Below are 16,323 nucleotides of genomic sequence, written 5' to 3'. Positions count from 1 at the left end.
GGCTAAGTCTCTCTGTCAGGCTCTATCTCAGAAGCTTCAACCAAGGAATGTGAGTCCCAGTGGCTTGGCATGACCCGTCTCTGCAGTCAGGGGAAGATGACTGGTCGGACCTGGGTCACAGGTACCTTTAGAGCTGGGGGTGAAATTAGCTCCACCTACATTTGGAGTAGGAGAAGAGTAGATTCCCAGTTAAAGTGAGGAGCTATTAGAAATAGGGTAACTGAACTCTGAGCAGCCAAGAAGCCACACACGTGCACCTCCACCACATTTCAGCCCTTCCCTCTCCATCATATCCGAGCACAGTCCCCTTTGGCTTCTAAGGAAGTCTGAATCTGATGCAAACGGGCCCTTGATGTTGTGCAGTGAGTGTGGTGGTCCTGACCCTTCGAGAACACACACCTGGTCTTTGCTATGTGATGAGGGTCACTAGTATTCATTTGTTCAATGCTGTTTCAGTCTCTGCTCATACCTTTTGTTAATTTATGTTGTCACGAAGTGACACCACCCCCCCATACGCACACACACCACAGGGAGACAAGGCAAGCCAATAATAACATCTAACAGTAACAACAGACCTCAGATAACAGCCATCACTGTGATAGGGGACACTTCAAAGATGGTAAGGGTGATGGAAGGTGTTCATTACCACTGTTTTAAATTCATCTTATAAATAAATTCATCATAGAACAAGGCATGTCATCTATACAAAAATTCATGTGAAATAAATCATTTGTTTCAAATAAACATCTCTATTTCCCCCTTTTCAGCATTAAAAAAAAAAAAAACAGTAGGTACATTTTACCTACATCTGGTTTCTATATTAACTACATATAATCAAATCAATTATTGAGAGGTTCACTAGGGAAGAGTGGCTGTCCTTCCACAGTGAGACATCTTCTCCAAATTTTCAGAGCAGCAGGCAGATGTAATGAGAATAGAACAATTCTTCCCAGGAAAGACATCTTTTTTCCTCAGAGTGATCCAGCTCTGCTCCCACAGCCTGTAGTTTGCTAGTGGAAAATCCCACTACCAGCCTCTCAGATGGCCGTGGGGGAACTAACTCTTAGGAACGAGGCCTGCTGATGCTCTCAGACCTATACTGAACACATGTGGGCTCAGGAGCCGGAGGGTGGGGACTTCACCCTGCTAGACTGGAGAGTTCAGAGGCAAGGGCGGAACACGCGGTGGCTAAGAGGGCAGCCACATCCCAGCTACACCGCGTACCAGCTGTGTGTTCCTCAATAGTCCTTCCTTTCTGAGACTGCGTTTTCTCACCTATAAAATGGAGCTAAGAGTTCCTACCCTTAGTACTAAGTAAAGAAACTGAATGTGATGAGGTTTGGATTTGTGCTGTGGTTTTTGTTTTTCATTGTGTTTTTTTTTTTTTTCATTGTGTTTTTAAGTGCCCAGGAGGTAAAGCTGGGTCTGAACTCTTAATTCCATCAGGAGAGGGACTGTCATTGACAACTTAGGGCAGCAAGAGGAACAATCGTTAGATAACTTTGTCCTTCACTAAATAGAAGAAAACAACCAGTGCTTAGATTTCCCTTTACTTATCAACTTGGAAGAGCTAGCAAACAAATCCTAGTTAGCCTAAGGAATATTTAAAAACCCTAATATCTTCTTTCTGAAGAGCTTGTACTTCTAGTTTACATTATTTTGACTCTTAGTTCTGGTTCAGAGATATAATATGATGCATCACACAATCCCAAGAGAAAAGTTCAGAGCATTATTAACAGTGATCGCTTATATTTATTGAGGACATATTAGACATTCTGTTCGCTGTACCTTAATGATTATTTGAGATAGGCACTCTGGATATGCCCATTATACAGTTGAGGAAACTGTTGTGTCTGACACTTTGTGACCCCGTGGACTGTAGCCTGCCAGGCTCCTCTGTCCATGGGATTTTCCAGGGAAGAATACTGGAGCAGGTTGCCATTTCCTTCTCTAGGAGATCTTCCCCACCCAGGGATCATACCTACATCTCCTGCATTGGCAGGAAGATTCTTTACCACTGAGCCACCAGCCCCCAAAATACTTTAAATAATCACAAATGCTTAAAAATAATATATTTTAATTTGAATTAATATATTCTCATGATAGTTTAAGGCAGCCTTTAATTCTGAATTCTAGCTGGTCTGCCTCCCTTGACCAGGCCAGGTGCCCACTAGTTTTTTTCTAGGCAAAATTTCCTGGCACTAAGGTTTCTTAGATTCCCTCTCCCTTCTCTAAAAGAGCAAGAGTTTTCCACATGGAATATGAAGCCAACCTAGCAATCATCTAATATCAATCAGAACTCTTTCAGTTATAGACAAATGACTCAAACTGGCTTAAGCCAAAAAAAAAAAAAAAAGTAAATATATCAGCTCTTGAAACTGAAGACGTCCCGGAAGAGGTGACCGCAGGTGTGACCAGAAGTACTGCCTCAGATGATAGCATCACAACTCACCTTATCTCCACCTCTCTGCTTCTCAGGGAAGCACACTTCTTGCCAGACGCTCCAGACTCACAGCCTCACGGTTTCAAGTTCAGTGAGGAGAGAGGATGATTCTTGGCCTGTGTCTCAAGCAAAAGTGCTAGGTTGATTTACAGTTGAGCCTCATTGCAAAGGTGTATTATATATTCAACCTTGAATCAATCATTGCTGCAAAAGGGAGGACATGCTCTGATTGGCCAGACCCAGGTCATGTGCCTAGCTGTCATCAGAGGTGCCATCAGCATCTGGAAAGAGAGTTGGGGAAAGGTGGTACTCCTGACCTACAGAGGAACCCAGATGTTGTTAACAGAAAGAGAATGGAACTGAGCAGCAGAATGTAAATAATCACAGTCTAAACGGTGATAGGTTCTAATACCCTATAAGCCCAGGGACCTGACTACATGTATTCTTAACTCAACTGTGGGCCAGTGAATGACAGCAAGACATAACGTTAGAAGTCAGAACAATTCCTGAAACCCTGGCCAGATAATGATCGCCAACATATGGACAGAGGTCCTATGTTCTGGCAAAGTACAGATTTAAACAGTTAACATAAAGCATCTCTCACTCAACAATTAAATTTTGCCAGAGTCAATACCTGTGAATCCAGAGCACTGTAACAAGTGTCAACCACCCCTGTTCCTCCACACTCATTTTGTCATGACCTTGGAAATTCCAGGATTTAGAACAAACGAGCCATAACAGAGACTGAAGGGGCCAGAGGCAAGCAGGCTCAGAAGGTTTCAGCTTAGCGCTGAAAAGTTAACAGAGAAGAAAGACTCTTCTCAGATGGTGTCCATATGGTTACATATAGGGCACATGAGATTTAAGTCAAATCTACAGCCAGGGACAAGGACGATGCAGAAGGAACCAACCAATCACCTTTCTTAGAGCTGGGAGCCTCCGAGAATACGGCCTCAGCCGAGCACCAGAAATGAGAGGGGTCATTGTTGAAGGAGCTGGCGGACTGGTAAGACGGAATGTGGTTCTGGTTGGATGGAACTGTTAGCACAGCCCTGGTAGGCTTGGTTGAATACATTATTCTATTTCAAAACTAAAGAAAAAGGGGAAACACAATAGCTAGCGAATATTTTCAAAATGACTATTAATATGTATCTCCAAATAGGAATCTTTCTCAAATATAAATTGCTCACTTTAAATGCCCCAAGGATTAACCAAGTCTCCTAAATAAATTTGGTGCATCGGAATCCTTCTTCATTAAACAGCCTGAATGATGAAAGCTTGTTCAAATATAAGATTTGGCAACTAGCAGTAACTGCCTTCTTAGACAAGGCAGTTACTAACTACAGAGGTATCTTCGCCCAGCAACCCAGCCTCAGGTCACACTCCAAACCACCCCCATCACCTTCACATCCTTGTCCACATTCTCCAGGAAATGGTGATGATGATGACAATGGGAGCTAAAAAGAACCAAGCCCTTACTATCTGCTAAACACTCTTTACCCAAGGGCTTTACATCAGTTATTTAAGTGTTACAATTATTTTCTATATTGCCATATGTAAAATAGATGAGTGCAAGTTCAATGAGTGAAGCAGGGAACCCAAAGCCAGTGCTCTGGGACAACCCAGAGGGATGGGGTGGGGAAGGAGGTCAGAGAGGGGTTCAGGATAGTGGGGACACATGTATACCTGTGGCCAACGCATGTTGATGTATGGCAAAAAACCATTACAATATCATAATCATCCCCCAATCAAAATAAATTGAAAACAAATTAATTAAAAAAATTATCTTGACTTAACAGACAAAAGTAACAAAAGATGGAAAAAACAGTAACCTACACAGCAAGTGGGTTCCCTCACCCACATGTTTAAGCCAGTTATCTGATTTGTGGACATGATAGTATGGATCTCAATTTTCTTGCTTTCAATAATAAGTTGGTTGTTACTTCTAATAATTGTCAGCACTTGAATTTGGATGTGCACAAACAAGCGTCACACAGGTAAGGACAGGACTAAGATGATTTAGGTAATTTTTTAACAACGACTTTCTTTGACCTATCACAGAACATTGTGCCACTGAACACCCGATTCAACTCAGCCACCGACCCATTTTCTGGAAGCTGTGGCAGGCAGGATAGAGAGTAGGGCTCTCAGTGTTGATCCTGGGTTCAAGACCTGGCTCTACCACTTACCACTGAGTCACTGGGAAATTTTCTTATCTTTTCAGAGGTAGGTCCTCTTCTAGAAAACAGAGAACATCGTATACCTCCCAGTGAGAAAGTACAGTACAGAACAGCTATGTTATGCTGCATGTGTGTATGCGTGCTCACTCAGTCATATACAACTCTTTGAGACTCCATGGACCATAGCCCACCATGCTCCTCTGTCCATGGGATTCTCCAAGCAAGAATACTGGAGTGGGTTGCCATTTCCTACTGCAAGGGATCTTCCTGACCCAGGGATCGAAGCCATGTCTGGTAGAAGGATTCTTTACCACTGAGTCACCTGGCATGTTAGCCCCAGCATATGCTTCATGACAGCATCATATTCAGTGTGGGAAAGTCTGAATCCCAAGATGATCAATAGATGATATCTGCAAAAGGAACAGAAAATTCACAAGAATACAGGAAAGGATTAAATTCAGAGATAGCCATTCTGTCTCCGTAAGAACTAATCTTGACGGAAATAACCCTCAATGTGCCACTTCCTCTTTTCTGGAGCAAAGAACAATTTTATCATCTGTGAGAATGTCCATCAACATTTCCCCGATCCACTCTTACTTGTATGTAGGGTTTTCAAGTTATAACCACAGCAGCAGTTCTGTTAAAGGAGAGGAAAGGTGGGGGAGAGGGTTGGAGGCACCATTGACCACTACCTTTAGGGGTGCCTCTTCTTGTGATACCAAGAGGCTGATGGTGACGGTTCATCACTGCTCAAGGCTATGATCCCTGCTCCAACTCATTAGTCTTGCTTCTTGGTAATATCTGCTTCCCCCTTCCAAAACTATTCCTCCATAAAAGCAACTGTTATTTCCTTGAAAAGATGGACTAAGAAGGAGGAGAGGGTAGGAGTTTGGTACACAGTAGTACATATTTCGGAACTTACGTAGGTCACAGCATCATTCTCATCCTCATCCCACAGTATTATTTGGTCATTGCTCTTTGTTAGACATCAGAACTGCTATTGGTTGGCCCCTGACATTAGGCCATATCTAACTACGACATACCTTAGAGAGTATCCACATTGGTATTTGCTTCCTAAAGTTGGCAGTCAGTCACTCTTAGAGATGGTTCAAGAGAATGCTTGATGAATCTTACAAGAGAAGACAAATACGAAAGAGAATATACTGAATGATTCCATTTATATGACGTTCAAAAACAGGCAAAACTTATCTAGTACTAGAGTCAAAATACTGGATGCCTTGGGTGGGGCACTTCTGGGTAGTATTTGTGTTTTTTTGTTTTGTTTTGGTACATCACATGGCTTGTGGGATCATAGTTCCCCGACCAGGGGTTGAACCCAGGTCAATGGCAGTGAAAGCCCTGAGTCTTAACCACTGGACCACCAGGGAATTCCCAAAATGTCCTTTTTCTTAGCCAGAGTGCTGCTTAACAGGTGTGTTCCCTTTGTGAGAAATTTATAGCACTGTACCCTTATAATTTTCCACATGTATGTTACACTTCAGTAAGTTTACTGAGAAGAGGAGGAGGAAGTAAAAAGGAGGAAAGAATGAAACAAAATAAAGAACAAAAGGACATGAATGAAAATTTAAATCAACCCAGAAGTCATTCAATGGGTGAATGGTTGAGTAGACTCTCATGCATCCATATGATGGAATACTACTCAGCAATAAAGGGAATGAGTTATTGATACATGCAAGAGGTCCAATATGTTAGTGAAAAAGATGTCAGTCTCAAATAGTTGTTTTTTTTTTTTTTGACATAACATTCTCAAAGATAAAACTAGAGGTGGAGAACAGATGATTGGTTACTAGGGATGGGAAGGGAATGGAATGGGAACAGATATGAGTACAGAGCAAGCCTAATGAGTTGGAGCAGGTAGCATGAGAGAATTCTTTTGTGGTTCTGTATCTTGATTATGGTGGTGGTTACACGAATCTATACATGGGATAAAATTACATAGAACTCTATACACACACATACACACACACACACACACATGAATGCATATCAGAAAAAATGAACCTTGTGTGAAAAGTAAATAAAGTCACTATCTAGTACCAATGTCAATTCCTGGTTTTGGAATTGTACTATACCTATACAACAGGTCACCATAGACCAAGCTGGATAAAACGTACAAAGGACTCTCTGCACTATCTTTACAATGCTTTATGACTACAAATATTTTTAAATGAAAAGCTTAAAAGACAAAAAAATTTAAAGTCTTTGACCCTATCCAGTTTCGATTATTCCCATACATATTTGCAAAAGCTGCTCCCTTCAGGAAAGGTTGTGACCCTGGAATTCCTGCCTTAGTGTCAAGCGCTGTCAGATGAAAACATACAATCCTCACATGGAAGTACATCTACAGAAAATACCCTCAAATGGTGAGGGAAAAGAGCAACAAAACTGTGTGTTCAGACTCACTGGTTTCTCTCTCGTATGATTTGCATAACAGTTTTCACACCAATTTAGAATTTCAGGTTCCTTTCACAAAACTCTACTCTTCACATATGTGTCGAATGATTTTCTTAAATATTATGGGAACCTGTAGAGCAACTATTCTCCAATAAAATTAATTATAAAAAATATGAGAACCAAACAGAATAATTAAAGGTAAGCCCCTAGGGTTAACATCTGTATTGATACCACTATTGGAACATGATTGTAAAGTTTCAATTGTTTCAGATTCTAAATTCATTTTCTACTGACAGAGACCAGGAAGTGAGAGCTTCTCACCAAGACGGCTGCTTTCCTTTCCCTGACACTAAAAGGAACAGGAGCCAATGTACCATCAATGAAATTGCTGCTTTTAAAGTCTGGGAGAGGAGAGCATGGCAAACTCGACTTTAACGCATATTAGAGATGCCATTGTCCTTCTTGGCCTGCTAATGAATAAAAGCCAAACTTTTAGAACATAGTTCAAAACAAAGGATAGGTTTTCCAGACATCGGTCATGTTTACATAGTATTTATTCTTGGCTGAATTTGTGTGGTTAGTCAAAGGACAGATAAGACAAACTAAAATTTCAAAGACCATACTTTGTAATCAGCAGAAATTTAAATATTCTGTCACATTAGCAAGTATTGGGAAGTGTGATTTACCCAAATAGGACTTTGGACACCAACTCTCTGAATGTAACCCAATGAAAAGGAAAAGACCTCTACCTTGTCTAGAGCCACAAGGAAAACCACTGGTGATGGAATAGTCAGCGTCTAAACCCCACCCAGGGTTTCATCCCCAGGCTGTGTTCCTGGGACTGCTCCATTCCTTTGCCAGTAAGAGCACGTGCTGTTTGTCAATGCTTCTTCTCCCAGACTCAAGGATCTCAGGGTAGTGATTAGTGATAAGAGAGCAGACAGAACCAAATGATGGGCAGGACCCATGAGGTCTGGTTCAGTGGCGTGGCTGGAAAGAAACATGGAAGGGTCATCCTCCTTGGGTCAGTTCAATCATATATTTGTGTCCTGGCCTGAGGCCTCAAGGGACATAGATATACATCACATTTTCACATGGACAACAACTTTAGCCCATTTCATTATATTATTCCATTCTATATACATATAAATATATATAACTATATAAATAAAATGTATATAAATGTGTATATATATGTATATATTTAGTTTCCAGTTAAAACAAACTATTCCATGAAGAAATCCAGATTCCCTATATACTCTGTTGGAGCCATGGGGGGACAATAATAATCCAGTACCTAATCTTCAAAGATGGCTCTCACAATCATTCATCCTAGGATCCGCGCCCTTGTGTAGTCCTTCCTAGACTAAATTGGAGTTGGGCCCATACACAATAAAGGGATAACTCAGCAGGCTTGGGATGGTCAGATTCTGTACTTTTTAAGGAGAGGACTGATCTCTGACTAGCTCCTGGGAGGTAATCTCTAAGACCTTTGCATATTCTGTCTGATAAGAGTCCCTGTGCATATCCAGTGCCTTAAGTCATAACCAGATAGTTCATGTTAACTATGTGATTGATGGTAAACACCTGTTTTTGTTCATCTGGGACTCTGAACCCATGTGTATCGGTTTGACCTCTGGAGGATAGGGAGACCGAGTAACTCTGGTCAATCACGTGGGCATTCCACGTTTATGAGACTGACCCTTAATAAAAACCTTGGACAAGGCTCAGGTGAGCTCCCTGGTTGGCCACACTTTGTATGTGTTATCACACATCAGTGCTGAGACAATTAACTGTTATCTGTAAAACTCCACTGGCAAAGCATAGCTGGAAGTTTGCACTTGGTTTCCCTTGGACTCTGCTCTATGTTCCTGTTTCCTTTGCTGATTTTAATCTGTGCCCTTTCACTGGAGTAAATCTTCACTGTGAGTATGACAGCATCTCTGAGTTCTTTTCTTCTGGAGAAGCTGCGGTCCTGATGGCAGTCTTGAGGACCCTACACATAGCCTGTAACTTGCTTCAACCAGCAGAATGAAGCTGAAGTGACACTGTGCCTATTCTGGGTATACACCTTAAGAAGGCCTAGAAACCTCTGCTCCTGCACTTAGGGAATGTCCTGAGTAATAGTAACTAGAGACCTCAGGAAGAGGAGAGGCTCAGCCACTCCAGCAGCAGTCAAATCTCTCAAGACATCAGTCTCAGCGACCAGCTGACTGCAACCATGTAAGATCCCATCAAAGACAACTGCCCAGTTAACCCAAAGAAGCATGAGCCGTAACAAAATTGTTGCTTTAGAACACCGCATTTGGCAGTAGCTTGTTAGGTAGCACCTGGTAACTAAAACCAGCAGAATGATAAAATAATTGAAGACATTCAAAATTTAATTGGCTAAGAGATCACACATAAATGTCACAAACGATTACTTTAATAATTCAACTCAAAACAATTTTCCTAATTTGAAAGCAAGAAACATTTTTTAAAGAGGACTTGGATTTAATAAAATTCTCTCAGGCTGCAGAAGTCTGTTGTATATTTTGCTTTAGGCTCCAGGCTTATTTTCATAGCTTAGGTAAACAATACCTCACACAGGAATAGTCTATAGGAGGTTTCAAAGCTCTTCTTGTTTTGTTTAATTTTATCCTTAAAATGAAACTACGAGGTAGTTATTTCATCCAAAATTTAAAGATAAGGAAAGAGAGCTCCCTGGCAGACAAGGAGTTGGGAACACTGGTTTTAACTGCTCCAGACATGCCCTCTGGACACTGCTGGGCTCCCCTGGCCACCCTACAGTGAGTCCCCAGGAGGAAAAGATGCCAAGCTCAGACACATAATCTCTGAAAATACTATGGAACGTTTCTACTCACGGATTTCACTGCACGTTGTTCAGTGACAATTTCAGCAAGTTAAAAATGTGCCTCTTCAGTCACGAAAGCACAAAGTCCATACGATTGGGGAACAGCAATAATGCTGGCCCTTTTATCTAATCATCAGCAAGTCTTCCTCTAGGACATTAGATGTCTTATAAATATTTGCAAATTTGCTTGGCAAGTATTTACTCTTTAGTGAAAACAAGCGGTCTTAGAAGAGAGCTGACAAGTCACTTAGGACGGGTGAGGGCTGGCTGATAAAAGCCCACTTCCAGGAAAATGAAACCTGAGCTTCTTATAAAATGTCAATCATCCCAAATAATGGTGACCATTTAGGTAGGTAAACTCAGAGTTTTCACTTCTCTGTCTTGTGTTTATACTTCACATCAGGCAGTTTCAAATGACTTCATGCATCTGTAAGCTTTTAAATGGAAAAACCAAAGTACAAAGAAGTATATTGTTTTGGATCATTCTGCAAATCAAAACACATACTTTCAAAAATCAAATATTCTTTCCCTGTGTTAATAACAAACCCCAAGTGCCTGATCAGCCAATTATTTCCACAAGGCAAAAATACAGTTATGCAGTTGTTGGTGGGGAAGGCAAAGAATTTCCTCAGCCACCCATGAAGGAAGATGAGGGACCTTACCCACTGGCTGGCTACCCTTACAAAGACTGCATGGAAATTTGGTGGACACAGAGCACAATGCTCTGTACTTAAGAATATTTTCCGAGGCACAGATGTTTTTCTCTTAACTGTGAACGCTGGCTGACTTGTCTGTATCCTTTTTTAGGGCTCAGCACACAGGATGTCTTTGGAGTAGCTTGTACCCCTATAACTTGGGGCTGATGTTTCTTGCTAGATGGAAAATACATCTTTGGCTAGACAGACATGAATCAATACTATACAAAAATGCTTCCATTTTGGGAAATTCCCAGAGATAAACCTGTCTTTATGGCTCTGGGCATGTGCAAGTAACCAGCAGGACACCTCAGTGAAAGAAAATGAATTTCCAATATTTTGCCATGATGGTGATATGAGATTATAAGCTCCTAAATATCTTCCTACTGTCCTGTTTTGGAAGCAAAAAGTTAACTCATTTTTCTGGTTAGTGACTCAGTGATTCATTAGGGGGTTTCTATAAAGACTTAAACTGAATCCCAGCAAGGAAAATTATTTCAGAGCTAGAATAAAACTGTATGTCATAAACAACACTGAGTACTAAAACCTGCTTTGAGCCGAACAAATAATATAGAAGCTTTATGCCCACAGATGCAATAGATCAAGTAAAACAGAGATTTTTTGAACACTGCAAATTTCAACTAATTTAGATAATGCCAGTTTGGAAATGCAAGATTGGATAAAAATGTAAAAATAGTATAAATACTATTAACATGCTAATTTAGGATATTTTAATTTCCCAGCAGTTAAATAGTTCTTAACATTTTACTACAACTATTTCATCATATGGATGGGCACATTCATCTTACATTTTTTATCTGTATGCTAAATTATAACTTAGGTGCTCTCATCAAGTACCTCAAGGATAAATTAAAATGCTCAGTAAGAATCCAATTGATATGTACAGAGTACAAAAAATGCGATTTTAGTCCTTTAATGGGGAGGAATCCACCAGAAAGTTTAAATTTTCTGTTTTTTTAAGCAGTAACATGGTGGGAGAAAAAAATCTAAAAAAGAACTGGTTTATAAGACAAAAAAAGAAGCATTATTTCTGTGCCATTAAAGTTCCTAACATTTGGTCTTCTTTTTCATTAATTTTGAGTTCTATATGAAAGATATAGTAACCAGAAAAACACAAGGCTATTTTTAGGCTTACTTGCTCCGATGTTTCCAGTCTCTCAACCTGGAAAATAATGTTGAAGTTTTAAATCAATGCCATACCTTTTCTGGGGAATATACTGGTGAACTTCTGCTTGTCTTAGTTGCGTGCACAGAGTGCCATGTGTATCCACAGAAAGACCACCGGGGGGGAAAGGCATACCATACTTCAGGGGTCAATGTTCAAAGTTATTGTTAATTGGAAGCACCTTTAAGTTTCAGAAAGGGACCAAAAATTTGAACCATGAAATGCCCCCAAGTTAGGAGCCATGTTGAAAACTTCATAAGACTTCTTTGCATAAAACCATACCCAGAATGGGTCAGATCTGTATGATTTAAATACCTTCTAAAACGCCACTATGTGAAAATCCATTTCAGAAGGACACTGCCCACTCCTCTCTGGACTAATGCTGTTTCTAGGACTGTTTTTTTTTTTTTTTCCTATATCATCATTAAATGAAAATAAAGTTTTATTAATATAAACTGGTTTTGACACCAGAGCTATGTGACCTCAGGCAAATTCCCTAGTGTCTCTTGCCTTAGTTTCCTCATCTGTAGAACAGTGAAGGTTGTGGTGGGCATTGAATGAGTTACTATGCCTGGTATGTAATATCTACTCTGTAATGTCAGCTGTTAACAGTAGCATTATCACTCACCTAATAAATCAGCTCATAAAGTTTGCAGAGAAATTTTAAAAAATCAATTACAATACAATTCATGATTTTTTCCCAAAATGTAATAAAAAGATTCAGTTTTTCATAAGACCCTAAAATGACTATGAACTTGGCTCAGAATTATCTATCCTAAGCATATCCACATTCTTTCCAGCTTTCCACCTCAAATAAACTCATGCACAAAGGGAGTGCTGTTGCATCAGAAATGAACTTGCTGATGAAAACTGACACTGATCCTTCTGAGTCATGCCTTCCAGGCACAGGATGAAGGAGAAGATGATGCTGAAACAGGGGAGCAAACAGGTTCCCCTGCTTCAAGATACTCCTCAGTGCCTTCCTTCTGTGTGAAATTCAGGGCTGCTCTTCCCCTCTCCCGTGCGCATCTGACTGCCATCCTGAAGGTACAAGTTTATGATCCCAAGGTGTCCAGACTCATCTAAATTTATTCCTAGGTGCTCTCTCTCTGGTTGGTCCTGTTTATTGCTAGAGACGAGCAAGGGGCATCAGCCAACTGCCTGGGTACTCCATTTTCCACACTTCCTCTGCTGAGGGAATCCTATAGAACACAGAATGCGCTAGGTCAGTAGCTTCCACATAACACACTCTTGGTTTTCCCAGAGTTGGTCAAGAAAGGCTGCTAAACTAAATTTATAAGCTACTTAGCAGTCTCTGAAGCTAGAGGGACCAATTCTGCAATCACTATGCTATTGCTATAACTTACAGTGGTCACCTATTGGCCCGGGGAAGGGAGGATGGTAATTTCAGTTCAAATTTTGGTGTTAGGATTTAATAGCAAATAGGGAGAGACGCTTTTCCTCTCTTGACTCAAACAAGCACGTGAGGGTCCCAGAGAAAGCTACCATCTCCTTTAGCCTGCAGTAAATTTTAGTTGTACGACCTTTGCTGGTAAGCTATTATTTTAACATAAATATTCTGGGAGGAAGGCAAATTCAAGGCAAAGGAGTACACTAAATCACAGACATAGTGACAATGCAAATATTTAGTGCTGGTGACCACGTCTGTTATTTCCTAGGAGATAGAGTTAGCCAGCAGGTTTCTATTTCTTTTTCACAAAATAAGCAAATGCTTACTTTATCATTCATACATATAAAATTATATATAAACAACAGACAAACAGCTTGGAATGCAAATATTCTTTGGTTTACTCATCAAAACAGCAAATAACAAAACAGCAAAATCTTATCAGTTAAATAAAAAAGTAACACTTTATTTACCTATCAAATCTTACTAAACATTGAAATGCATTCATTCTCATGTTCTTGTAGCAAGACTCGTTCTTCTCTTCTGCCTCTCTCCTCCTCCTAAATTAAATTATTCTGATGGGCTCATCACTAAAGTATAGATTGTTTTATCCTTCTTTAAAAGCACTTACTTTTTATAGTCCCAATATCAGGAATGATCTAGATTTTCTCTTTGTTTCTTACATTTAAAACAGACATGAAAAATGGAGATTCCGTCAGCACATTTTCAAGATGACATACAAGTTAAGCCCTCAGCAAGCATTTCAAGGCAAATGGCATGTCATTTGGGGGAATTTTCATGTTTGAGGAAGTATTACTGTTGCTACTAAGAAACAGGACTCGATTCCAGAAGCATAGTCTTATGTTAGACTAAATTATTCATAATGTCAAATACAACTGATTTCTAGAATACTGATTTCAGAGAAGCAGTTTTCTATTTTTCTGAGGGTTCGACTGTCTTAATACCGGAATGTCTTAATTAAGATGGAATTTTTGAATGTCAATGAGAAAGTCTTTAACAAAAGAATCTTTAACAAAAGGTAAACTTGAAAATGGAATTGCTTCAAAAGGAGAAATGACAGTAAGAGGGGGTTCTTGGCTTTTTAAAAGAGGTACACATACATAGTAAGGAATAAAGGTGAACCAAAATACACAACTCTGTACACATTAGAAATATCCAATGTGCCACCAACACAACTGTCCTAAAAAAAGATGTCTTGAGGTTTGGAGCCACACGTATCTTTCTTTATATAACTCTGTATTTGCATCATGCAACCATGTATCTTTCCCATGATCTGTTAACTGTTGGGAAGCTTTTAACCAGAATATTTGCCAATACATTTTTCTTCAAATAAAACAAGCCTCATAAAACATTACCATTAATGTCTGACAACTGAATTGGGCAAAGTCTTTCTGAAATATGTGTAATCTTTTAAAACATTCTTCTTGTTTTTTCCTTCATAAATCAGCAGAGCTCCGTCTTCAAATAAATCATGAGCAGTCACAATCTCAACTCACATGCTCATATGTTCTCTTCATCCAACATTTTGTTGATACCATCACACAGTTTCTGTAAGTGGGGTTTAAAATTTCCAAAGGGATTATACAAGGCCGCCAAGAAATCACAATCTGAGAAGTGATCAAAGACGTTGTTAACCCGTCCGTGTGACTTGGCGGTGAGGTGGCGCTGGATGATCTGGTGCAGCATCTCTCTGCACTCATTCAACAGCTTGGACAGCACGTTCCGGTCAAAGGTGAAGTCCACCTGGTGGAAGCTGACCACCGTCATAGCAAGCTGATGAACTTTCTTCTTAAACTTCTCCATCAGCGCCAGCTCGTCTTGGTTAAACTGGTTATTCCTGTAAAGGATGGCCAGCTTGATGACGGTTTTGATGAGGTTTTTGATGATTTTCTCTGCCTCCTTCTTGTTCTGGGTGTACTCCTTGGTCACCCTGTAGAGCTCGTCCAGCACTTCACTGCTTGTGTCGTCGATGAGGGTGGTTGCGATGGACTTGGATGCCATTTTGCCCAAGATCTTCTTTTGTGCCTGAACGGCCAGGTTTTTGGAATTAAAGACATCTGTAGCCACTGAAAACAAAAGAGGAGGGGGGAGATAAAAATTGAGTAAAGATCAGCGAGTGGAGCAAATTAAAAATCTCACCTGGAGGAGTATTTTCCTTCTGATGTTCGCACTCTGTGGTCTGCCTCCCACCTACTAACGTTAGCTTTTGGTTCAGAAAGGAACCAAAATAATTTTCCTACATTTGGGGGGCAGAATTAGGTCCTCACTGGTGAAATTAATGGGTGGCTATGCATAATCTTGAAGGTTTTTCTTGGCAATTCAAGTGTTTTATTTGTACCTTCTGCTTTATAGCCAATACTTCACTTAGAAGTTAAAGGGCTCTGGGAGAGGGGGGTGGGAGAAGGATAAATAAGGAACTTTGGATTATCATACACACATTACTATATACAAAGTAGATAATTAAGGACTTACACACCAAATACCCTAACATGGGGACCCCTACTCAATATTCTGTAATAATCCATACAGGAAAAACATCTGAAAAAGAATTCATACATGTGTATGTATAACTGAATCACTTTGCTATACACCGGAAACTAATACAATGCTGTCAATCAACTATACTCCAATAAAGTTTTTAAAAAGCTAAAATTAAAAAAAAAAAGAAGTTAAAGGGCTCTGATTATAAAGACACTGTGTCTCACGAGGAGTAAGTTTTTATGCAATTTTCCCCTAGTTTAAATTTTGTAAGAATCACATAAGGAATATAAAGTCAACTCCACAATTGTTCTCTGAGCAACAGTAATTGAGAACAATTTAAAGAAATACATTTAAATGTAAAAGGAAAAAAGTGACAGAGCCATGATACTGAGTAAATTGACAAATTCGATTTGGAAGCTAATCAAAAGGAAGACCTTGCTCTGCAGCCCAAAATTTGCAAAAAGTCAAATTGCCTGAGCCACTGGTCAGCACCTACCAGTCTGATCAATCCTAAAAACACTGAGTGTCAACTCTCCAGAGCAGAGTGTTGGAAAGAAATATTCTTTGGAGAACTCGTTGTCACTTGCTATATCTAATGAACGGCCACTGTGCCCTTTAAATTTTTATATGATTTGAGAAA

The 16,323-nt window shown here is 39.9% G+C and overlaps 1 protein-coding gene and 1 long non-coding RNA gene across 6 annotated transcripts in view; both read right to left on the bottom strand.

Annotated features, from left to right (window-relative positions):
- Positions 1 to 2,023: 2,023 nt before the first annotated feature.
- On the bottom strand, positions 2,024 to 4,785 carry LOC122439272. Its single transcript, XR_006268832.1, has 3 exons — positions 4,633 to 4,785; positions 3,362 to 3,533; positions 2,024 to 2,724 (listed from the first exon to the last, which is right to left on the bottom strand). It is a non-coding gene; the product is annotated as an uncharacterized LOC122439272 (long non-coding RNA).
- Positions 4,786 to 13,556: 8,771 nt separating this feature from the next.
- Positions 13,557 to 16,323, bottom strand: part of TNFAIP8 (TNF alpha induced protein 8) — a 137,572-nt gene continuing 134,805 nt past the window's right edge. For all 5 annotated transcript variants that reach the window (XM_043465867.1, XM_043465869.1, XM_043465870.1 and 2 more), the window contains one exon: positions 13,557 to 15,268. In XM_043465867.1, the coding sequence (XP_043321802.1) occupies positions 14,703 to 15,268 (566 nt within the window). In that variant the 3' untranslated portion in view covers positions 13,557 to 14,702. The remainder of the gene's footprint in view (positions 15,269 to 16,323) is intronic.

This window comes from Cervus canadensis, chromosome 4 (assembly GCF_019320065.1).
Source record: "Cervus canadensis isolate Bull #8, Minnesota chromosome 4, ASM1932006v1, whole genome shotgun sequence".
Taxonomy (NCBI): Eukaryota; Metazoa; Chordata; class Mammalia; order Artiodactyla; family Cervidae; genus Cervus; species Cervus canadensis.
This window is presented reverse-complemented; position numbering and strand designations above follow the sequence as displayed.